At 43.5% G+C, this 24,817-nt stretch overlaps 1 protein-coding gene across 3 annotated transcripts in view; it reads right to left on the bottom strand.

Annotated features, from left to right (window-relative positions):
* LOC309866537 (uncharacterized protein) overlaps window positions 1–22,882 on the bottom strand; it is a 28,915-nt gene extending 6,033 nt beyond the window's left edge. Inside the window, exons 1-5 of one of the 3 annotated variants that reach the window (XM_082734319.1) lie at window positions 21,043–22,882; window positions 18,504–19,817; window positions 15,556–15,625; window positions 12,727–12,796; window positions 10,806–11,134 (exon numbers count right to left, since the gene is read on the bottom strand). In XM_082734319.1, the coding sequence (XP_082590445.1) occupies window positions 11,007–11,134; window positions 12,727–12,796; window positions 15,556–15,625; window positions 18,504–18,586 (351 nt within the window). In that variant the 5' untranslated portion in view covers window positions 18,587–19,817; window positions 21,043–22,882 and the 3' untranslated portion in view covers window positions 10,806–11,006. Of the gene's footprint in view, window positions 1–10,805; window positions 11,135–11,564; window positions 11,651–12,726; window positions 12,797–15,555; window positions 15,626–18,503; window positions 19,818–21,042 lie in introns of those variants that run through there. The other 2 variants (XR_014312736.1, XM_082734320.1) reach the window with 2 other exon arrangements.
* Between the last annotated feature and the right edge of the window lie 1,935 nt (window positions 22,883–24,817).

The following is a 24,817-nucleotide window of genomic DNA, read 5'->3' as shown; positions in this document are numbered from 1 at the left end:
GGACGCTACCCAGGAGTCAGGGGGGATTTGGTAATGGACCTTCTTTACTTTTCTGGAAGCATGGCCTCAGTAGGCTTCTTCAGTTCCCAAGGACTCTACCTTGGGGTGCCTTTTAACCCACTGGAAATAATTTGGATTGCAAAACTTAGGAAAGGACTGAGCTCCTGTAACACTGCATGGCCTCAGTGGGATCTATCAGTTAGATCCTCTGCAGGAAACAGGGCAAATGGACCTAGGATACCTTCAGGTCTCATACCTAGGCCTTCATTTCTCTGCACCAGGACCCCAGACTAAGGGGCTTTTGCGGAATGTGTTTGCCCAAATGAGTCAGCTAGTAAACTTTCTCCTGACATATTTGATGATAATTACGTAAATAAGCCTTCTTCTAGTAAACCCAGGTTGTTGGGCCATCCCTAGCAAAGGGGACTCTAACTTTATTTCCCTGTTTCTCCTAATAGATGTGGGTGCTTCTCTCACATTCACTTCCCGTGTTAATGGCTCTAACTGGAGCCAATTGGGGTTAGTCTAACTCAAGACAGAGACCGTAAGGAATATTCCCAAGCAGCTGCCGAAACTCCCTTTGTTTCGGGGAAGTTTCCCTGTGTTCTCTGGCCTGACTTGGACTGCTTAACCCCCCCCCCCTTGCTGGTGGGAAAGCATGGCATCTGCTCCTCTGTTGGGGCTTAGGAGCTCCAAAACTAGGAATCCTTTCTCTGCCTCCTGGCAGCACTTTGTTTCTTCTGTTTCCCCCTTCTCCTGTTTCTGTGCACCAACGTGCGTGCAGCCTGCATGACTAGCTTCTAGATCATGCACCACGGCTCCTCTCTTCACTGTCAAGGAGCAAGAAGAGCACCCCCTGGACCTAACACCCCCACTCCAGATCTTCCCAAGCATGACTCAGGTAAACATTCAAAGTGGAGTGGGCCCAGGTGGAAAGTAAATCAGTATTGGAATTAAGTTTGTTGGTTTAATTAAGATAGACATGTCTTTTAAGTTATTAGCAGTAAATGTGAAACTTCAAAATTTATTGAAGGTCATTCGTGTTATTTGTTAAAATTTATTAGCAAAGAAATGACTAAACTGATGGTTAATTGTCTGTCTCAAAGTTCTAATGGGTAATTGCTGAAGTAACTTTCAAAGTCTTTGGTAACCTGAAAGTTTTAAAGTTTTGCTTGGATGACAAATGGAATTGAATTGTGGACATCTATATCTTAACCAAACAGGATAAAAAGCTAAGGCGTTAATTACTGGATGTAGGTTTGCGCTTTTGACTTCTTAACTGCAAAGAAACTAAGAGTATTTAAATCTGTTGGTAAACGTGTTCTGCGCTTAACTGATTCATAAATTTGCCATCTGAAGAATTCTGTTGTAACAGTTCACAATTGGTTAATACTTAGTCTTCACTAGAGATTAAGGGGTTTCTAAGAGTATCAAATTCTGCTTAGTGTAACTAAGACTGATGGAAATAAGGGAAACTCTGTAGGAAAGTAGATGATATGTAAGAAAGATTTAAAGAAGGGAAATGCATTTTATTAAAGATAAAAGGTAATTTTGTCCTAAATGAGATGGTTGTTTGGAAGGAAATGACTCAGGACAAAACCTAAATGCAAAGGAAAGTTGAAGATTTGTGAACGGAAATCTTCACAAAAGAAATTTTAGATATGGTCAGGACAGACTAAAAAAGAAAGAAAAACAGCCTCCAAGGTAATTTAGCACTCTTCTGACCTGCCTCCACACAGATTATACTTCCTAGTATAAGGGCCATTTGGCTTTGAGAGATTAAGGAAACAGCCCAGCCTTGAGGGACTGCGAAAACACCCTGTTACCATCCTCCATTGCCTGTAACCATAGAAACTCACTCTAATCTGTAAAGAGTAAAAGGGGAGACTGATCACCTCCCATTAGCCAGAGATGCCCAGAAGGGGAGGGTATCCAACCTGTTTGAATCTGAAGAGTGCCTGACTGTGTGAATGTGTCTGTATGGCTCCACCACTTTGGCTACGGAGTCTGAGTGGGCTGCACCTTGAGTCTCGCGGGGCGTCATATGGCATAATGGTCATCTACTCCACGGAGTAGCCTGGTCCGGGGTTTATACGGACAGGCCTTAGCTAAGACGCTCCTAAATTCTCGTGAGGGATGCGAACAGGACAGCAAGGGAAAGATCCCCCTCCCTTGTCTGCGATATCATTCATGATAGGAGGGAAACCCAGAAAACTCCTATCTTAAGACTGCACACTTAGAAATAAAATAAAAAAGGGAAAGACACTGGTATAAAAAGCTGGTTTTCTTTCTGTTTAAAAGGGGCAAAGTTTTCTTAGCTAATTGATCTGTTAAAAAGTGTAAATGGTTTTCTCTTTGCCTGCCTGGAAAATTCAGTTCCTATGTTTTGTTTTATCAGGTGTTTAACATCCCTAATTATATTTAGGCATGTGTTTTTAAACTTTCTAAGGTTTTAGCAATTGTTGACAAGATTTAAACCAATGATAAACCTTGGGTTACATTTGGGAAAATGCTATAATTATTCTAGAGATTCTTTTTTTTTTTTTTAAAGATTTTATTTATTTGACAGAGAGAAATCACAAGTAGATGGAGAGGCAGGCAGAGAGAGAGAGAGAGGGAAGCAGGCTCCCTGCTGAGCAGAGTGCCCGATGCGGGCCTCGATCCCAGGACCCTGAGATCATGACCTGAGCCGAAGGCAGCGGCTTAACCCACTGAGCCACCCAGGCGCCCTATTCTAGAGATTCTATGCATTTCCTAAAGTTTTAATGTTTTGAGAGATCATCACTTGATATTGTAATTATGGAAATGTTATGTGTCACAGAAATAACCTGATTTCCATGCCAGCTAAATTGTAAACTCTTGTCTCATCAGCTCTAACCATATCCATTCCTAGTTTTGTCATTTGTAATTGTTTTAATTCCCTTGCAAAGTGAGTTTTATCTTAAAGGAGATTCATATAAAGGACTTTCAGGACAAATAGATATTTGATATACTTGAAAATCCTAAAACTGAAATGGGTAAGAATTTCCAGAACTAACTAAAGCTGCATTCACCAGATTTAGTAACATGGGACTAAATGAACTACAAGATTATAGTGTTGTGTCTCTTAATGTTTTGTCTTGTTTTAGACATTGCTGGTTCTCTAATGTTTGCTCTTCCAGACTAGGGATACTTTTTCTTAAGTTATCTGTAACTTACAGAGATGTAAAAGTGCTCAAGGCATTCAAATTTTCTATCTGAACCCTCTGAAACCAAAAGGTCTCCGTAAGTATTCTTCCTTCCATGGCAATCAGTCATTTGCATAAGTTCAATAAGAATATGTTCTCCTTGTAACAGGACATCATTGGAAACATGGGTTATTTTGCCAAGGCTTCGACTGGAATGTCATATTTGAGAAAGACATGCATAGACTCAGATATGACCAGACAGCTTTAAGGAACTAAGGTTGACTTTATGTAACCTGGAGCCATAAAGCCTCTTGGGACTGTTGGCCTGATACCTTGCTTACAGATTTCCCAGCAGCCTCACCAGGTGAGTAAAGAATGTCACTCCTTGGTAGGTGCAGAGTCTCATGAAGAGGCATTCGCCCAAATCGACAGGTATTGCAGGCATGCCTGATGGCAAGTACATGGCTTGGCTTCTGGCCCGGAGAGGCTACTAAACGTTCAACCTAAAGATTCCTTATAAAAAGTTCCAGCAAAGCAGATTCTAAAAGATCTATATGATCATGCACTGTTCTTGCTGAGCTTATGTAAATAATTAGGCCAAGTTTGTTAAAACTGGACTTGTTTTTCAAATGAATTAGTCCTGATTTGGCTATCTCTAGAAATTAGGGTTATTATAGAGAGAAAAATTATGTTCAGTAACACACCGTTACGGATATTAAATTCTAGATTTGATTGTCTTTAAATGTTTACCTAAGCTAAACAATTTGAGGTAAACTTCAGAGAAGTTACACAATAGCTTCTTTAGTCGATATTATTTTGTGGGGATATTAGCAGAACCCCGTGGCACATGATTAAACAACTGGAAAAATGGGATTGATTCCCTTATAATTGTATAACTTAACAAAAACCTTGTTTGTGGCTGGGATAATGAAATTGCCTAAAAGCCAGCCTATCACACTCCATAGGATTAACTATGGACTTGTGGAGATAATGGACGACCCCACTTTCTTTATGATTGGATTGGATGATGCATGGGGAACTCCCCTTATCTCTTGACAAGTTTTCTTCCACTTGCCAGTGATCCTCTGTAATCAGGATATTCTTAAGGCTGGACCACTCAAAGGGCTACTTAATGGTTCCATCCCTTAGTCATATTTATCTTAGAAGCCACCTCTGTTGAGATGCAATTGCAAACAGATGCTTTAGCTAAGCATAGAACAGCCCTCCTCATAAAAGGAGCCTCAAAGCTCACTATGGGACAGCTCCTAATTAATGAGTTCACATCAGGTCCAGATTTGTCTTAGAATTCAAAGGCCATCAGTGGATAATGGAGGCCAACTAATTAAATATTGGGCTATACTTACAGAAATGCCAGAAATAATACTTAAAAACTTGTCAGACTTTAAACCTAGTTACCTGTATGCCTGAACCTGACCACTGTACTTCTTTATAGAGCAAAACTGTTCAGAGGTTATTGATCTTGCTTACTCTATTTGGCCAGATTTAAGATGCCTCTGTTAAAAATGTGAATGACAGTTTACTGATGACAGTAGTTTTCATAGAAAAAGAAAAGAAAAGAAAAGCTAGGTATACACTAGCACTTGGTAGTTGCCAAAGCCTAAAAATAAACATTAACACTGACTCCAAATGTGCTTTCCTGGTACTACATGCCCATGGAGCTATTTGGAAGGAAAGGGGATTGCTGTCAAGCCATAACTCCCCAATCAAATATGAGCCTAAGTTCCAAAACCCTCCTTATCGCTATACTAAGGATGGTGGGGGGGGGGGCAGCTATGTACATAGCAGACAACATGGCGCTTGCGCCTGCGGCTAAACAGAGGACCTGTGCACCACCTGAAAGATGATTGGCTATGCCCAGAACAGGTAGCCCGAGGACACTGCGTGCTTTTTATCATGCTATCAGGCTTCCTTTCACATGTACAGTCTGCTGATGGGAGGAGAGGGGATACAAATAGGGGTAAAGATCCCGATAAGGAGAGAACAATAAAGCCCGGGTCATTCTTGCTGGCGAGGGACAGATGGTATAGATCAAATCTGGGATACGTATTTGTGAATCACACCCATGATTGGAAAGCTCAGTCAAAAGGCAGTTTTATGCCGGGAACAAAGAAATCATATGTATGATACTTGGGCAAATAACACACGACATCTAGGATGGCTGTCATTAGAAATGTGTTCCCAGGCTACTGACAGGTTTGCTACTGACTGGGCAAGGCGACCTGGCATTAGATGGCCAGCTCCAAATGGAACCCACTGGATATGTGGAACTAACCTGTGGCCCTGGCTTCCTCCAGGGTGGATAAGGATTTCCTTTAGGATTTGCCTGGATTCATGGGCGCATTACTAAAACTTATCACCACTCCAGCTAATCTCCCTACTTAATACCGAAGTCTCACAGATACCAAGGCACTCCAGAAAATAGGATGGCCTTAGATGTCCTGATAGCAGCACAGGGTGGAACATGCGCAATTATCAAAGCAGAATGTTGTGTGTACATCCCAGACTACCAGAAAACTCACAGAACTAAGATATGAATACCCAGATTAAGGCCCTACAAGATCCTTCTCTCTCTCTCAGTGAATGGTTCACCCCCTCTCCACCCACTCCCCTTGGTAATATGTGTGACATTCCACAGGCACCCCTGACTGCCCTACAAGAAGAGCAAATGGTTATCTTGCAGAGATCACAGTCCTGCAAGGCAGGAGTCTCTCTTGGTTTACAAATGTCCTTGAGATTTACAACAAAGAAGTTACCTTATCAATAGCCCAATTTCCAAAGACACATAACTCAGTTCCTCAAGCCCTAACATCACCCTCCCCTCCATAAAAAACCGAAGGAGATGGAGGTAGAAGGAAAAGTAAATAAAGTTAAATTTCTTTTAAAACCTAAATCTCACTAACAAGGATGTTTGATAGCAGGAATGTAACATTCCACCAGGAGACTCCCAATTGTCTTTATGTTAGTGCCTCATTAGAGGGAAAGTGGCCTTGGCTTGATAGTAACCAGGCCTTCAATATCCTGACAGTCTTCTTTATCCCAATAGCCCTTCTGAACAACCCTTTGTCCTCACCTACCCAACTCCTGTGTATATAACCAGCCACTCCTCACAGGCCCGGCGCAGCAGCATCTCCGTCTGCCCACGGGTCCTGTCCCCGTGCTCTAATAAACCACTGTTTTGCACCAAAGATGTCTAAAGAATTCTTTCTTAGCCGTTGGCTCCAAACCTCACCCTATTGAACCTCACCTAGGTTCAAGAACTTTATCAATAGGGGGCATGCGTGACACAGGGAGTTACAGGTGCCAATTGACATATAGTCACATTAAATTGCAGAGTTGGCTGATGGGTCAGCCACTCATTGCTTTGTATAACCTTTTCTACTTTTGTTAATTTCACCTAATTTCCTATTTATACTTCTCCATCTGATGGGGCGACTCAGAAGTTTTTACATAAACCGGTAACAATAGGAGTAACAATGAACTTAATGAACTCATTGTTTGAGTTTTTTTAGCTTTAGTCCACGGTCAGCGAAGTCCATTGGCAATGGTACCCATCTCTGGGGGGCGTTCCTGTCCTCGGCTTGTTTGACATGACCCGCATGAATCCAGGCCCTGATGCCCTCTACTTTTATTGCTGTGGGGGTGGTCAAAATGACAGTAAACGGTCCCTTCCAATGAGGTTCCAAGTTTCCCACTTGGTGGCGACTTATCCACACCAAGTCCCCAGGCTGGTAAGGATGTGGATCCATCTCTGGCTCCATTTCACTGTTGGCAGTTTGGATCCCTGCGTGGGCCCTTTTCAAGACAGATTGTAGTGCCTGCAGTGACTGGAGTACAGACTGATCAGACATTTCTGCTATGGTAACCTCCTGTAACAGGGGACAAAGTGGGGGGGGGGATCCCAAACATTATCTCAAATGGAATAACCTTTCTTAAAACGGGTGTACACCATACCCTGAGAAGGGCAAAGGGAAGGAGATCTACCCATCCACCGCCAGTCTCCAGAATTAGCTTTGTCAGGGTTTCTTTAAGAGTCTGGTTCATTCATTCTACCTGCCCAGAACTCTGGGGCCGGTAGGTACAGTGCAGTTTCCAATTAGTGCCCACGGCCTGAGCCAGTATATGCGAGACTGAACTCACAAATGCAGGCCCGCTCTCTGACCCAATCACAAGAGGCAGCCCAAATCTAGGAACTATTTCCTCTAATAGTTTCTTTGCTACCACTCCTGCAGTCTTGTGTTTGGCAGGGAAGGCCTCTACCCAGCCTGAAAAGGTATCCACAAAGACTAACACATACCTGTGTCCGTATTTTCCCGGTTTCATCTCCGTAAAATCCATTTCCCAATACATTCCTGGTTCCTTACCTCTTTCTTTCCTCCCTCTCCCCATTCTATCCAAACCCCCGTGTTCACTGCCTGACACTGAACGCATCTATCAACCACATCTTGAACCCTACGCCCTAGTTTAGAAACCTGGAACTGCTTGCCTATAAGCTCCTTAAGTTTGTGTATTCCCAGATGAGTACCCTGGTGTATCTGGCTTACTAATTTTTTCCCTAGTCTTTGAGGAAGAATTATTTTTCCTGTTTTAGTCTTGGCCCAGTCCCCTCCATTGTCCAACTGAGTCCATTTTTGCAAATATTTTAAATCTTCCTCTGAATAGTCCAGCTTCTCTGGTAGAACTGGAGCTGGAAGTGTAACTAGCTCCAGTACTATCTCTCAGGCTGCTGTTTTGTGGCCTGATCTGCTAACTGGTTTCCTTTTGAGTTTAGATCAGTCCCTTTCTGGTGCCCCCAGCAATGCATAACGACCATCTTCTTCGGATTCCAAATAGTCTGGAGGAGAGCCAATATTTCCTCTTTGTTTTTAACTCCTTTTCCTTCAGCTGTTAACAGGCCTCTCTTTATAAATAGCCCCATGTATGTGAACAGTAGCAAAAGCACACCTGCTGTCTGTGTAGATGTTAACAGTCCTGCCCTTGGCCATCTGCAGTGCCTTGGTGAGTGCAATCAGCTCTGCTTTTTGTGGCGAGGTTCCGTGTGACAGGGCCTCTGCCCAAAGTTCCTGTTCAGGAGAGACTACCGCAGCCCCCGCATACCTCTTTCCATCGACCATATAGCTACTTCCATCTGTGAGTAGGGTCATCTCCGCATCCCGGAGGGGAGTGTCTCTGAGATCTGGTCTTATTCCTGTGACCTGGGTCAGGACTTCCCCACAGTCATGCGGGTGGTCAGCTAGCTCCTCTGGCAGTAGCATGGCTGGATTTAGCACCGCTGGGGGCCAGAACATCACCTTCGGCTTGTTGAGGAGGAGGGCCTGGTACCCCGTCACTCAGGCATTTGTCATCCACCGGTCTGGCAGAGCCCGGAGAAGGCCCTCAATAGCGTGAGTAGTGGTCAAGATGAGATCTTGGCCCAAGGTTAATTTACTGGCGTCGTTAACCAGGAGGGCTGTAGCAGCAATTATGCGGAGGTAAGGGGGGAACCCAGCCGCTACTGGGTCTAATTTCTTGGTAAGGTAGACTACTGGCCTTTGCCAAGGCCCCAGAGTCTTATTTGGCCACTCCTGCCTTTTCATCCACATGTAAGTGGAAGGGCTTGGTAACATCTGGGATGGCCAATGCTTACTTAGTAAGGCTGTTTGTAATTTCCGAAACGCTCCTTCTGCCTCAACTGTCCATTCTATCACAGTGAGTCCTCTCTTGGTAAGTTTATAGAGGGGCCAAGCAATTTCTGCGAACCCCAGAATCCATAATCTACAGTAGCCCACTGTCCGGAGAAACTCTCACTTGTCGGGGTGTGGTGGGGCGGGGGTATCAGGTAATCACCTGTTTCCTGGCTTCAGACAGTGAACACACTCCTTCGTGGAGATCAAAGCCTAAATAAGTGGCATGGCTCTGACAAAGCTGTGCTTTCTTAGTCGACACCCGATACCCTTTTCCCTGCAGAGTCTGTAAGAGAGCTCTCGTCAGTCTGGATTGGAGGTTCTGTACTCACATAGATCCTCATCCAGGGCCTCGTCAAAAATGGTAGGTGAATTCTTGAACCCTTGGGGAAGTCTCATCCAGGTAAGCTGGCCTTGGGATCCTTCCTGTGGGTCAGACCACTCAAACGCAAAAAGAGGCTGAGACTCTTGCTAAACGTTTACAGAAAAACGCATCCTGTATATAAGACGGTATATACAGTTCTTTTGGGGCCCAGGAGGGAAAGTAGGGTATAAGGGTTGGGCACCTTTGGGTGGATATCTTCAACCCATTTATTAACTTCCTGTATGTCTTGAACTGGTCGGTATTCCCCAGTTTCGGCCTTTCTGATGGGGAGCAAAGGTGTGTTCCATGGAGACTTACAAGCAACCAGGATCCCAGCTCCTTGAAGACAGTTAATGTGTTTTCTGATCCCTTTCTTTGCTTCCCAGGGGAGGGGGGTACTGTCGGATGCGAACAGTCGTAGCTGTCTCTTTTAACTGTACCACCACTGGAGGCTGTCCTTTGGCTAGGCCAGGGGGCTTCCCTTCTGCCCAGACTTCAGGAAACTCGGCCTGCAGGGTTTGGAGTAGGTTCCCCTCTTTTCTTTCCTCTGGCTTGGAAGTTGGCTCAGAAAGGAGGTATTCATCTACTGCTGCCATAAACATCTGCACAGTGGGCTCTCCTAAAGTTACAGTCACATCTCCTTCCAAGAACTGAATGCCAGCTGGTAATTTATGGAGGAGGTCTCATCCCATCAAGTTATATGGGCATTAGGGAGTACCAAAAATCCATGTTTGACAAGTCCAGAAGCCAAATTTAGAGTCCTTTCCATTGTCCATTTATGCCTCTCTTTGCCATTTGCTCCCTGTACCTAGGCTTCCTCTTCAGACAATTCTGAAATTGTCTTTTAAGTAGTTTAAGTAGTGATGAAAATTGGGCTCTCGTGTCCACTAGAAAATCAATTGATTTCCCCTCCACTTTAATCTTGACCCGAGGTTCGGGGAAGGGCTCCGAACCATGGCACCTTCAGTCTCTGGTGGCCAGCATCACTGCCTTCTTTTTGGGGCACTCCTTGGCCCAGTGGCCTTTTTCCGTACAGTAAGCACACTGGTCTGAATCCAAGGCTTCCTGCCTATTTTCTCTGTGCTTGGGCCTTTCTCTCCATTGGTCATTCCCCACTGGCCTCTTCCCTTTTTCATGTAATGCCAAAACCTTAACTATTTTCTCCCATCCAAGTACTAACCAGGCCCGACCCTGCACCTTAACTATTTTCTTAGTCTGGTTTCTATCTTCGTGTGCATCCCTATTGTTAAACACCTTTTTCTGGTATTCTCACCAACTCAGTCAAATTCTTCCCTTCAAATCCTTCAATTTTCTGAAGCTTCTTTCTTATATCCGGGGATGACTGACTGGCAAAAGCAAGATTTATTGCCCTTTGATTCTCGGGCATCTCAGGGTCAATCGGGCTATACATTTTATGGGCTTCAATAAGCCTTTCTAGGAAGGCCCCGAGGGACTCATCCTTACCTTGAGTCACTGCACTAATTTTATTTTATTTTATTATTATTTTTTTTTTATTTGTCAGAGAGAGAGCGAGCGAGAGTGAGCACAGGCAGACAGAGTGGAAGGCAGAGTCAGAGGGAGAAGCAGGCTCCCCGCGGAGCAAGAAGCCCAATGCGGGACTCGATCCCAGGACGCTGGGATCATGACCTGAGCCAAAGGCAGCTGCTTAACCAACTGAGCCACCCAGGCGTCCCACTGCACTAATTTTAGACAAATTTATGGGCCTCCTTGCAGCCACACAGAGGCCCCCCCAGTAGAGTCTGGCGGTAGAAACGTAGGCTCTCCCTACCTTCATCAGAGTTTTGGGTCCCAGTTGGGGGGTTCCTTTGGGCAGTAGTCCTCCATTCGCCGGGGATCGAGGTCCCAGCCGAGCCTCTCTTTTATCACCTTACGGGTTTCTTGCGTAATGCGATCCCTCTCCTCTGCATTGAAAAGGGCCATAAGAAGTTGCTAAATATCCACCCAGGTAGGCTGATGGGTAAGAAACACAGTTTCTAGGAGACTAATCAAATCCTGGGGGTAGACAGAGAAGGACTTAGGTTGGGCCTTCCAGTTATAAATATCAGAAGAGAAAGGGATATAGGTAGGGGGGGGTGCCCTCTCCCATCCAGTGGATGAACCTCACGAAAAGGCAGTACCAGGGCCGCTGGGACCAGAGGGCTAGAGGCGGGTAGAGGGGGGTAAAGGGAAGGAGGGGATAAAGGGAAGGAGGGGGGTCGGGAGAAAGATCAGAGTGGTCCTTCTTCTTAATAGTTCCATAGGTGGACACAAACTGCGTATGAGATTGGCTTGGGAGGGAGTCTTGGGACCGAGAGTCAGGTCTGGGGGACAGATAAGGAGGGGGAAGTTCAATGTCCTCTGTGTCCGACGGGGGCAGAGTGGTCCTTTTTCCTGGATCTTTCTCATCTTTCTGTTCTGATTTTGGTGGACTGACCTGCCTTAGAGGGAGAGAAATAGTTTTGTTAGCAAGGGGAAGATGAGACTTGAGCCATGATGGCGGCTCTTCCACCAAGTATTGCCGGGCCACGATGTATGGTATCTGGTCTCAATGGAGATCAAAGACTTAATTCTGGGTAAGATAAATTTGAACCAAGGCAAACATTCCCTCCGGCAGCCACCCTGTGGAGGGAGTAAGCCTCTCTAACTGGCAGAGTGTTTTTAGTTTTCCTGGATAAACCTTGTCACCCACCTGGGTGGCTTTACCTTGAAAATCCTTGAAATGTTGGAGAACAAGGCTTAGGGGCATCACAGGTTCCTTACTCTCCATTTGCCCCATTTCTTCAAACACAACAAACAACAAGAAGACAAGACAAAGACAACCACAGGCCCAGTGGCCCTTCTTCGACCAGATGTTAAGCCCAAAGATATGCAAGATATAATCCCAACTCAAAAACACAACCTGTCGCTGTAGGGAATTTTCTCGGTTCCCCACAAGCATCCATAAATGTCGGGGACTGCCTCCGGCCGGGAAAGTCCCCGCCATTACAAGAAGGTGCTTGGCTCACTGCTAGCAAAATACGCTGCAAGTATACAATGAACTTCTGGTGAAGCCCGCCTAAAGGAGGACATAGTTATTGGCTGTATCAAATTTAATCAGCATAGTAACAGGACTCTCATTGGCTCTCCCCATTGCTCTCCCCATTGTTTGTCACCCTGCTGTATATAAGCTAAGGAAGTTGATTAAATAAACGGGAATGAAGCATTAACACCATACCAGGCTCGTCGTCGTCCTTGCCGGCCGAGGGCGACACATAAACCCAGCGGTTGCTGGGGATTTTCTCAGTCCCCTAGACACCCTCGCTGGTGGGGATTTTCTTGGTCCCCTGATCGCCTGGGAGGGCTCGTACCCCCTGGCAATCCTCCCCCTCCCTGGAGTGATGGGGTGTCCCCGCATCCACTCCAGCCCTGGGGAGCAGTGCTGTGTCAAGCTTCTCCCTGGCAGGCTTTACCCTGGAGCTCCGCACTCAGACAGACAGACAGAAAGGATCTCAAGAACAAACTCTCAAGATCTTACCTCCAGAGGCTTTTCCCAAAAATTCTGATGCTGGCTCAGTCCTCGCCATTTTATCCCGGACGAGCCCCCACTGAAGGGTAGTGGACAAAAGGACAAGACAGATACAAAGCAAAAGTTAAGCAGGGCTTTATTTGGCGCCAGCACTGAGCACCAAAACTGATCGGTCGGGGTCACCTTTTACAAAGGGAAAGTGATAACCTCCTATTCTCATAGGCCAGTTTTTATAAAGGCCATATAGTTGAACCTGGCCAATGAAAATGTAGCACACAGAGAACGTCATACAATCATGCTATGTTACACACAGGTGGCCAATCGGATTACACCCTACCTCATGATAGTCATTTGACTCAGCCTATCAGCTTGGCGCCTTAGTTTGGCGCCTGAAAGGTGGGGCTCACATTCCTTAGTGGGTAGGGAGGTAATACGTGCACTTTTACTGATTGGACGTCTCCACCTGGCCAAACACGTCCTGGTATCTGGGCTCTGTTATCAGGGGCTATTCAGCATATTTTAGCAGCTGGCCGGATTTCACCAGCCAGCTGTATTTCACCGGTTCTGTTTCTAAGCACATTCCTCTTGGGGGAAGGGGCAGGGTCGATCTAAGTTCACTACCTAAATATTGGGATGGCTATTCTATGGGGATGAGGCCAGTATTGATCAAGTAGGCCCTTACACATACAAAAAAAAAAAAAAAAAATGCTTTGTCAGATCGTATGTCATCAAAAGGTACACTTTATTATAATGCCCTACTATCACTTTTAAGTATATAACACTGTGATACAGCAGATGCCTCAAGGTTTTTGTGCATTTATGTTTGGTGCTAGGCATATAGTGACACCATTTCTTCCATGAGGGGCAATAAGCAATTTCAAAGAAACCTCCATATGACCAAACCCATTTATCCCATATTTGGCCACAAAAACCATCTTGTCCTCCCCAATATAGCCAAATGCTGTATCATGAGGCCCTTGTTCGTAGTGTCTTTAGGTTATGTCCATTCATTTTTTACATAAAAAATCCTTCTAGAATGGGACCTGTGGACAAGAGCAGACTTCTAGTGAATTGAAGCACAACTATGGGATAGATCCTTAAAATTAACGTTGTAGAAGAGTGTGAGCTCAGAAAATTTTAAAAAGTCTGTATCACTGAATTGTACTAAACAATCCTATTTCTAGGGGGAAAAAAAATTGTGCACCTGGGTAAACGTTGTAAAAAAATCCACTAAAATCATACCAGCAAGTTGACTCTGGATGGTTGGATTACAGATGATTCTGATCTTTCTCTATTTGCTCATCCATATTTTCTGGATTTGCCAAAATGAAGATGTATTACCTCTACAGGAGGACCCCTCCCCCCTCAAGAAATAGATAATTTTTCCAGGAGACAAACCTAAAGCAACTTTAAGTAGACAACAAACTTGAGTAATCAATAGTTAAAGACATCAGATGGCAATTTAAAGGGATTTAGTATATTTAAAATTGCCACTTCAGAGCTCGGATACTTGGGGAAGGATAAATAAAGGTAAAAGAAAAAGGCTTTCAATACCTGGGAGGATAGGAGTTCCCTGAAAGCTCAAGAAAAAATAAAAAGGCTGTAGTCTGTTCACAGCGTAGCTCTCCCTGGCTCCCTTACATGTCAAATGCTGGGCCCTTTGCCAGGCATAAAGAGCCCTACACTACTTAACTGGGATAATATATATAAGAAAGTAATGCATTTATGTAGAAAGGGGAAAACCAAAAACCATGAGCCAGTAGGTGGACTACAATAGGCCCAACCCAAGGCTGCAAATGAGCACTAGCTGCAAGAGGACCCCAGCTGCATGAATCTGTGGGACTGAGCACTGGACAGATGCACCGCTGCCTACTCCCAGGGAAGAAAAGCAGTGTCCCTGGGAATGTGCACACTAGCAGGAATGAATTTGAGAGCTAATTTATAATGAACGACATGTGGGTTGCACTTCTTGACCTTTAAAAGTAGTCAGTGTTTGGGCATCTGGGTGGCTCAGGTGGTTAAGCATCTGCTTTCAGCTCAGGTCATGATTCCAGGGTCCTGGGATGGAGCCCCACGTTGGGCTCCCTGCTCAAAGGGGAGTCTGCTGTTCCCTCTGCCTCTGCCTCCCACCCCAGCCTCTGTGCCCCTGCTCTCTCAAATAAATAAAACATTAAAAGAAAAAAGTAGTCATTATCATTATTAACATGCAGTCACTGGTTACCTCAGAGGAGTTCATTAGGAACCACCACAAACTGGTTAAAATTGATCTAAATGAAGTAAAACTGGGAAAAGTTCTTTGACTATCTCCAAAATTTGAATCTGTTTTCATGTCAGACAGAAAGAAAAGGATGGAGGCTTTCCTAGTTCTTAGTTTCTTTAATTGCTTCTTGTCTCTCTCCCTCTCTCTAAAATATTCTGGACCCCTTCACTTCTTGAAAAGTGCTATAAATCTCCTAGTTCACTCAGAAAGGGTGTTAAGTTGGACTTTTCAGTCTTTTCTCACTTCTATCAGTCTTTATGGCAACTGGGGAAGAAGATCAGATGGTAGAGACTGAGAATGGACAAGTCCCTGTACTAGAGAAACAGCATGGGAGAGTGTTAAGAGCCCAATTCTGGCCCCAACACTGTAAGAGTGTCTTAGATAAGTTAACTAAACCCCATATAATCCTTTCAGCAACCTGCTGTGAGCAAGAAATTGTTGGCATCATTAGGCAAGGAGAGAAGCCCAGAGGATAAAACCCTTAGAACAATGCCTGGAACAGAATGACTGCTACAGTAGTTTCAGTTAAATGCACTGATGGGGGCAGGGGGTTACTCAACACCCAGACAAGACCATACCTGTCTGTTTCCAAAGAACCATGTCTCAGCCAATGCTGCTTCTATACCAAGGAGCCAAGTCTTCCAAATTCTGAGAAATCAAGCACAGTTGTCATCAATTAATTTCCAGATTAAGATCCTCAGTTACTTCTTCATATGATGCATTTTAATAATCACACACATTTAAAAAATTCCCAGTTTAGGGACTAGCAGTGCAGATGGAAAGAAGCTGCTACCCATGGCTTAATTTAATCTGAGTCATATACCATATATGAAAATGTACTTTTCCCTTCAAAATATTTTATGACAATATTCTAGAATAGGGAGTTGGCAAAATGTTTTGGAAAAGAGCCGATCATAGATTTTTAGGGTTTTGCTGGCTACATGTATTTCTGTCCCTGCCGCCGCTGCTGCTGCTTTTTTCAACTACACAGCCAACTCTGTAATGATGGAATAAAATATTTTTTAGCTCAGGTGACCAGACAAAATATTTTAAAGGAAACTAAGAATAGTTTATTTTTTAAAGAAATGTTTTTAAAACAAAAAGGAAGACTATGTGGCAGTCGCTTTGGCCTACAAAGCTTAAGAGATTAACTGAAATATTACCATAGAAAAAGTTTGCTGACCCCCAGTCTAGAGAACAAGGTCAGAGTATTATTCTAAAAAATGTAACCCTCCATTCCCATTTTTGCTAGTTCACAGAGCTGGTTAGTTTTTTCAAAACAACACAACAGTACATAATCATCTCAGAGGATGCAGAAAAGGCATTTGACATTTGACAAGATCCATTCCTGATTGAAAACGTCCAGCAAACTAATTATGAGAACTTCCTTAATATGATAAAAGACATCTAAATAATCTATACATCACACCATATTTAATTATTAAAGGCTGACTGCATTCCTCCTAAGTTCAAAAGGAAGAAAAACATGGTCCCTCTCACAATTTCTATACAGTACAACACTAGAAGTTCTAACAAGTCCAGTAAGGCAAGAAAAAGAAAAAGCATCCATATTGGAAGGGAATGAAGCTATCTATTTACAGGTGACAAGGTTGCCTATGTAGAAAACCAGGTGCAGTCTCTCAAAAAAACTAATAAGTGAGTTTAGCAAATTTGCAAGATACAAGATCAATATGCAAAACACAACTGTATTTGTAAATACCAGTAACAGACAATCAGAAATGGAAATTTTAAAGAACATTATATCAACATTAAAAAATATGAAATACTTGGGATAAATCTGACAAAAGTTGTGCAAAACATATAACCAAAACTGCAAAATGTTGCTGAAAGAAATTAAAGAATATCTAACTGAGAGCTATTCCATGTTTTATAATTCAGAAGACTCAGGATTAGAACGGCAATTCTCCTAAAATTGAGGCATAGATTCAACATAATTCTAATAAAAATCTCAGCAAGGATTTTTTGACAAGTTAATTCTAAAATTGACAGGTTTATTCTAATATTCACATGGAAATAAAAAGGACCTAGAATAGCCAAAACAACTTTGAAAAAGAAGTCAGAAAACAAATGCTATATGATTTCAAGACTTATTATAAAGTACAGTAACCAAAGCAGTATGGTATTGACATAAAAATCAACAATCAGGGGCTCCTGGGTGGCTCAGTGGATTAAAGGCTCTGCCTTCACCTCAGGTCATGATCCCAGGACCCTGGGACTGAGCCCCACATGAGGCTCTCTGCTCAGCGGGGAGCCTGATTCCTCCTCTCTCTCTGCCTGCCTCTTTGCCTACTTGTGATCTCTATCAAATAAATAAATAAAATAAAATAAAATAAAAATCAGGGCTCCTGGGTGGCTTAGTGGGTTAAGCCTCTGCCTTCAACTCGGGTCATGATCCCAGGGTCCTGGGATCGAGCCCCACATTGGGCTCTCTGCTCAGTGCGGATCCTACTTCCCCCTTTCTCTCTGCCTGCCTCTCTGCCTACTTGTAATCTCTCCCTCTCTCTGTCAAATAATAAATATTTTTTTAAAAATCAACAATCAGTGGAAGACAATAGAAAGTCTATAAATAGAATCATACATATACAGAAAAATTATCTTTGACAATAGTCTTCTCAACAAATGATGTTGCGACAACTGGATATCATGTGCAAAACAAGCTCTGAGGCATACTTTTAAGTACCATATAAAAATTCTTGTGGCATATACAAACACTACCACAAAGTGGATCACAAGCCTGTATATAAAATCTTAAACTATAAAAAATTCTAGATGAAAACAGAAGAAAACTTTGTGACCCTGAGTTAGATAACTTTTTTAGATACTACTCTAAAACACAATCCATAAAAGAACCAATAAAATGTACAAAATTATACACTTCTGCTCTTTCAAGAGACACTTCAATAAAAAATACAAGTCTCTTACTGGGAGAGCAAATTTCTATATGATGTGTCTAATTTTGTCTAAAATACAAAAACTCTTAAATACAGTAATAAAAGATGAAGAGCAGGAGAACAGACTCGACCCGTAAGCATAAGAAAAGAAGCTCAATGCCACTAATCTTAGGGAATTTCAAATTTAAAGCACAATGAAGGATCTTTAAACCTATTACAATGCATAAAATTTAAAAGACTTTGTCAAGGGTTTGTGAAGTTAAATGCTCATACACTGGTGGTGGGAATGTAAGACAGTACCACCACTTTGGAGAAGAGTCCGACAGCTTCTCTGGCAGTTAAATATAAGCCCAGCATGTGAACAGCCAACCACTTACCACAAAAATAGCCTTAACCCAGTTTTAACCACCCCCCCACACATACACACAGAGTGAACCTAATATAAACTATGGACTTTATTATTGTTATTATTATATATCTATCAATGTAGTAGAAAAAAATGAGAATCTTTCCCTTAAAATTCCTCTTGCGGGTGTGGGGACTCCAATAACCCTTACAGTACAGATAGCGGTTCTGTTAATCCTTCAAACAGCCTCTCCATTTGTGTCACTTACTTGTGACTTGAGGCATTTGTAGGGCAGCATTCTCCTGAAGTAGCCAGATCACCTGATGTTGGAAGAGGGAAAACTCCAGACATTTGCCCCTAAGAACTGGAAGATCTGTGAGTGCAGAGAAGATGGGGTGTTCACTCACTGAGCGAGAACTTTGTTCTGGCAAGTCAGACCCAGGGTGAAAGTTGGGAGGTTGAGTCTCTCATCTACCAGAGTCTTTGATCTTCACGAGTAGCCCACAAATTCTCTTTCTGCCCTGATGACCCCAACTCTTCAGCTCAGCAGGCTCTCATTTCTCATGTTTGTCAAGAATTGGGGTTTCCTGGATGCACTGCCCCTCCTCCTCTCCCTGACACTCTCTCTTTCTCCTCTTAGACAAAACCTGATTCATTTCTGCCCCAAAAGGGCTTCATCCGAGTCCAGCTTTGACCTCACTTCCCAAGAGAATTCAAACTAAGAACTTTGGAAATCTTCAAGGTCAAATCCTTCACTTTACAAATGAGGTAACAGACTCCATGAGGTAAGGTGATTTTCTTAGAGCCACATGACTAATTATTTGTTCTATCTCCATCTTCACGTAAGCAGCTGGATAACCTAATGATTACCATGACCATGTAGCCAAGAATTTTCTGTCCCAGTTTCAAACATCCTGTACAGCCAGTCATTAGGACACATGAAGAATTTCACTATGGAAAAAACATTGCAACTACTATTCAGACATGTTAAGAGGGATCTTTTGGAAGCAATACATTTATTCCCATTACTGAAACCTACTCTTCAATCTAAAGCACTGGGCTTTACATTTTTAGGATAATAGACACCCCCCTTTAGAAAACCAATGAAAGCTATGGACCTTCTTCACACACAAAAAAAGTATTTATGTAATGACATAATTTTGCTCCAGCGATTTAAATATGTAACACACGGCCATGAAAGTCCTTGATCAGATAGTACAAATGTTAGCATGTCTGCTATATGGCCAGGGAATACTTTTAAATGGCTCTTAAATCATAACAAAAATTCACGAATATTTATATAGTACAACAGATTACAGAGCACATTTAATCCTCACAACAACCCTGTGAGGTAGGTATTCACATCCCAATTTTACTCATGAGGAAACCACAACCCAAAGAAATTTGGAGACTTGCCAGAGTTCACATGGATAATAATGGTAGTGCCAGGACTAGAACACAGGCTTCTTGTTCTTTCTTTAAAACATCTTCACATCTCATATTTTCAGTTTTTTTGAAATTGGGATCCTTGCTAGCTACCCAGGGGAAACTCAACGGCTTGCCCTTTCAACAAGTAGTTCTTCTAAAAATTAAACAAGTGTGAAGGGACCATGAGAGACTACAGATTGGAGCCCATCATGGATTATTCCCAGGCAAGGATACCAGAAAATAGGTCATTAGAATTGCAGACCTTTGGGTACAGAAATGACCACCAATTAAAGGAAAACAAAACAAAGTAAAACAAAACAAAACCAGATGTCAGAAATGGGAAGACCCACAGATTTTGGGGGGTTTGCTCTGTTTTGTTTTTTTCACTGTGGTTTTACATTTTCTGGCCTTTTCCCAAAGAACAGCTGAGAGTCAGTTGAAAGAACAGCCAACATCCTCTGAGAAAAGGCAGTACATACACCAAAAGGGAAATATGAGAACCAGAAAACAAACTTCCAAACCTTATAAAAGATGCTGTAAAATCTGCTAAATAGCCATAGAGAAACACCTCCTCCAGGGGAAAGCGGAGTGGGAACCCCTAATCAATCCCTAAGCCAGAGATTTCAGAATCTCCACAAAGTGGCCATGTTCTTGATGATGCAGAACTAGTTCCTTGGCCATCTACTCAAAGAAGCAAAGATGAGGAAGCTATCGACTCCATGCCCTTGTTGCTGAGGCTGTAGAGCTGAGCTAGATCACTGGAAATTAAATACTGTCCAAGGCAATTTTTTGAAAGCATCCAAAGGCCTATGGCTATTAAGAAAAATATGGTGCTGTTGTTTAGTAAAGATATCTATCCAACTGAAAGCCCTGACTGCCATTACAGACCTCGGTACACCAAACACTCTTCAAAACATTTGGCAAAATGACAGTAGTAAGAGTCAATGTTTTTCACCTGGCCTTGTTATCTATGGCTTAGGGTATCTACCCAGCCAGTGCCTTAATTCCAGGGTCTTTCCCGCTGCGGCCAGGCAACCTTAAGTGCCTCCTCCGATTAGCTTCAGCAGCAGCAAATACTTTCAAAATAAACCATTTAGGAAAATCTCCCAGGTCCAGTTAGGACCTAGCAATCTGGTTACCCCCAAACTCTAGAAACTTAAAACTACTTTTTAATGCCCGCTTTACAGATCAAACCTAGAGTCATAACAAATGTGACTTCCTCACAAGGCCTATCTTCTGGGAATTCTCTGTATCCTGCACCTATAAGAAGTTTTTAAATACTTGCACAAAAACACCTCCCACAAAGAAGTTCTCTCATCAAGATGTGAAAACCTAGGAGCTTTTGGTTTTCCAGGCCTCAGCAAAGACGCTTAACCAACCTTAAATGCTAATAGAATATTCTCTGATAAGAGCATTATTTTTTCTCTGGTCCTGGGGCTGGTCCTTGAACTTCCTGGACTTCAGGGACCCATAAACTGGATACAAAAATGTTTTTCTTCAGTTTTGCTGCTGTTGTTGTATTTGGGGATAAAGAAGTTTCTTCTTTGTTTCCTATTTTCCAAATCTCTCACAACTTCCTTATTCTCCCTTTTGCACATAATGACCAAGAGAGAACTCAAGGTAGTTGTTGTCGGTAGTTGTAGCCAGACAACCCACAGCAACACAAAGATACTTCAGGGAGAGGAGAAGTGATAACATTACCCCTTCCACTGTGCTGACTGTGGCACAGGGTACATAGGAAGTATTCTAGCCCTGATTCACTTCAGACCTCTGTCTAGTACCTGTATCACCACCCAAAGAGAAGCCACAAAGATGGCATGAATCCTTAGCCTACATGTGTCAGCTGGTCCTCTACCCTCAGCTCTGTGACAATTACAAAGGTAACTTCAGAACCCATTCTGAGGGTCTTTATTTTCTTAGCCTCCTCCTTACTGACACACAAAAAAAGCAGTCCTTGGAAACCCATTTCTCATCCCATGCCCTACAGTTAGCCATGATATTAGCTCCCCACTACTTATGAGCTCTTCTGGAGCAGGAAGTAAGTCTTGTTCATGTTTTATTCTCAGCACCTAGCTTGAACTTGGCATGTAGTAGACACTCAAATGTTTGTAGGAAGGAAGAGAGGGAAGAAAGAAGGAATACAGAGAGGGAAGGAGATTTAGTCATTCTGGTTTTGTCTCTAGTTTCCTTATAAGTTTCTGCCATGGCCTTCTCTTCCTTCTAAGCTTTTACCCTTTCCTCAGTGTTAACTTAAGTTTCATACGGTTTCTGCCCAAGCAGAAGTCTAAGAAGTGTTATCATCTGACTACCCACGGAGGCAAGGTCCACAGATCCTGTAAATAGAAGTAATTAATTCCATTTCCCTCTTAACTTATCCTAAAAGACAAGCAACTTCTATTCTATGATTTCTAACCTATTCTCTAGTTTCTTCAAAGTCACTCCAAAAGCTCTTCCAGTTACCATCAACCTAGGAACTGATTCTTTCAAGGGTGTGTATCCTCACCCAGAAGAGGAACAACTGGCCTTTTGCCTTTAAGCAGTCTGTCCCAAAGCAGACCTAGGACCTCTTTTCAGAGAGCAAAAGCCCCTACCAGCACCCAGAGATTGGGCAAGAATTTTTGCTTCACACCACTGCTAGTTCAAGTCCCTGCCCCATTTCCTGATCATAATCCAGTCTCCCATAGGGCTGATACCGCTGCAAGTTCCCTCTTGCCAGCTCTAATGTGAGGTCCAGAGGCTTTGGGCCCCATCAGATAATCTCACAATTGGAGGAAGGGACAAAACTTTGGATACTCGAGGATTCAATCCCAGGTTCCCATCAGAATCCAGCACCGCTTACCACCTAGTCTAGCAGCACAGAGGGCAGGCTTTCAGTTTGGAACAAAAAGCTCATCCTAATTTTAGGCACTTTGGTGATGCTAACATGGAGGGGAGAGCTGAGAGGTAAAAGAAGCAAATCACCAAAAAAGAATTTTCCATTTTTAGAACATGGATGCATAACTGACATTAAACACCTACTATCCTTCCTATGAGGAAGAGCATCTAAAGCAGACCATGGTGATGCCATTTACAGTGACTACCTGCCTAACAATGAAGATGTGTATCATCCCCCACCAAAGACTTCTGCTACTCTGATACCACTGCCAGACCTTGAATACTGAAGGGTATTCAGCCTCAAGATTGGATCCCAAATTCTTAACAGCCCTCAAAATTAAATTTGGACTGGGGCACCTGGGTGGCTCAGTGGGTTGAGCCGCTGCCTTCGGCTCAGGTCATGATCTCAGGGTCCTGGGGTCGAGTCCCACATCGGGCTCTCTGCTCAGCAGGGAGCCTGCTTCCTCCTCTCTCTCTGCCTGCCTCTCTGCCTACTTGTGATCTCTGTCTGTCAAATGGATAAATAAAATCTTTGAAAAGAAAAAAAAATTAAATTTGGACTGCTTTTTAGTGATTTCTGCAATATTGTTTCTATTTTCCAGGCCCTTTACAAACATAGGGTGCTAATTCATGAGAAAGGAAGAGGTAATTTTCTTCTTAATTTCATGTGTGTCCCTTAGGTCAGGCGTGACTATCTGGTGATGTCCCACCCTCTTCATCTGGGCCCCCAACAACTGTGATAAGTCTTCTCCAATTACTACCATGGATGTGAACATTCATACACAGGTTTAAACTCTTTTAAAATAGGGTTTAAGAGTGCCCCCACCACAGAACCATAAAAGGAGCCTTTCTTACCACCCCAGTTGGTTATGTATTTCATTCCTGAGATTCTGAATTCAGGAAAAACACCCACCCAATCCCAAAATACCCAGCAACTCTGGTGAGCCCACATCCAGATTCAGCCTAATATTTTAGCATTCCAACTTAGGACCACCACAAAGGTTTGCCTCATTAACAGACAACTTTGGAGCCATGTGAGGCTCATGCACCCTACTTAACCTTATAAACCAGAATGTCTGCACTAGGGAGGGAACTCAGGGCAATAATCTTTCGTTTAATCCCGTGAACCTAACAGCACACCTGTTAAGTGACTTCTCTAATGACATAAAAATGATTTAAAAGTAATTTGGGGAATTTTCCCCCCATCTAGTAAGAAGTGGAGGGGAGGGGATACACGTTTTATCATAGAGTTGAATGAGAGGGGTTTGATGGAAAAAAGAAAGGAACAGAAGGAAAATAGGTATGTCCTGTTTGTAGTAACTCCTATGCTTGTCTGGTGGTGACAGCAGTCTGAGCTGGGTGCACAGGGTGAGCCGGTGAATTAGTTGCAGGCTCTACTAAATCAATGGCTAGGGTCTCACAGAGACCAAAGGACAAGAAATAGGTCTGCTCCTATCTTATAGAGAAGCTGGCTACAAATCCTCACTCTCAGCTGGAGAAGTTATCAGCTCACTTGGCAGTTCAAACTTAGTATTTGTGGGTGTAACTACAAATTTCACTGAATTTAATATCTACTCTATACCCCCCTACCTTCCCCTGACAGGATTTGAAATTTCCCCCACCGTCCCTCCAAAGGCCACTACATAGGTTGGTTGCATTTTTTAAGAAGACTTGCCCAACTCTGACCTAGTCACCCAGAGACAGAATATTTTTCCTAAGGCCACTGTCACCACAAGAATATATTCAAAGCCTCGGCAACAGTTCAAGGTTTCAGGGTGTACCATGCCACCAAGCCTCCCCTTGGGCCTGCATCAGTGACAACAACCCCCCTAGTAGGGAAGCCCAACGGCAGGAAGCCGGAGTGACCAACGCCTTCCAACAGCGGCCTGGGGGCGTGGCCTTGGGGCAGTAGGGGCAGGGGTAGACCCGTGAGGACAGGGTTTCCAGGGCTTCCTGGCAGGGGCCTGGCCAATGGCAGGGCTGGTGGCGAGTGGCCACGCCCCTTGACAGCCCCACCCGCGTGCGTTAGTGCGTCAGGTGTTCTGTACGTTGAGCCCACTTACCTGCCTCATGCTAGCTCTGTGGCAAACGTTGGCCATGTCTGGTGGAAGCTCACTGGTTGCAGCCTCGGGCTCTGATCCCTCTGCTGCTGTGGCCTTCAGTGGCAGCTTGCTCCTTGTCTCTCCGCACTGTCACACGGGCTGGCTACCCCACTTACACCCTGTGGGTGCCTGGACGTTAGCTCCACGTTGGATCTAACGAGGCCTACTGCTACAGCCC

This window comes from Mustela nivalis, assembly GCF_964662115.1.
Source record: "Mustela nivalis genome assembly, chromosome: 6".
Lineage (NCBI taxonomy): Eukaryota > Metazoa > Chordata > Mammalia > Carnivora > Mustelidae > Mustela > Mustela nivalis.
Note: the sequence above shows the minus strand (reverse complement) of the source record. Positions and strands in the feature narration are given on the sequence as shown.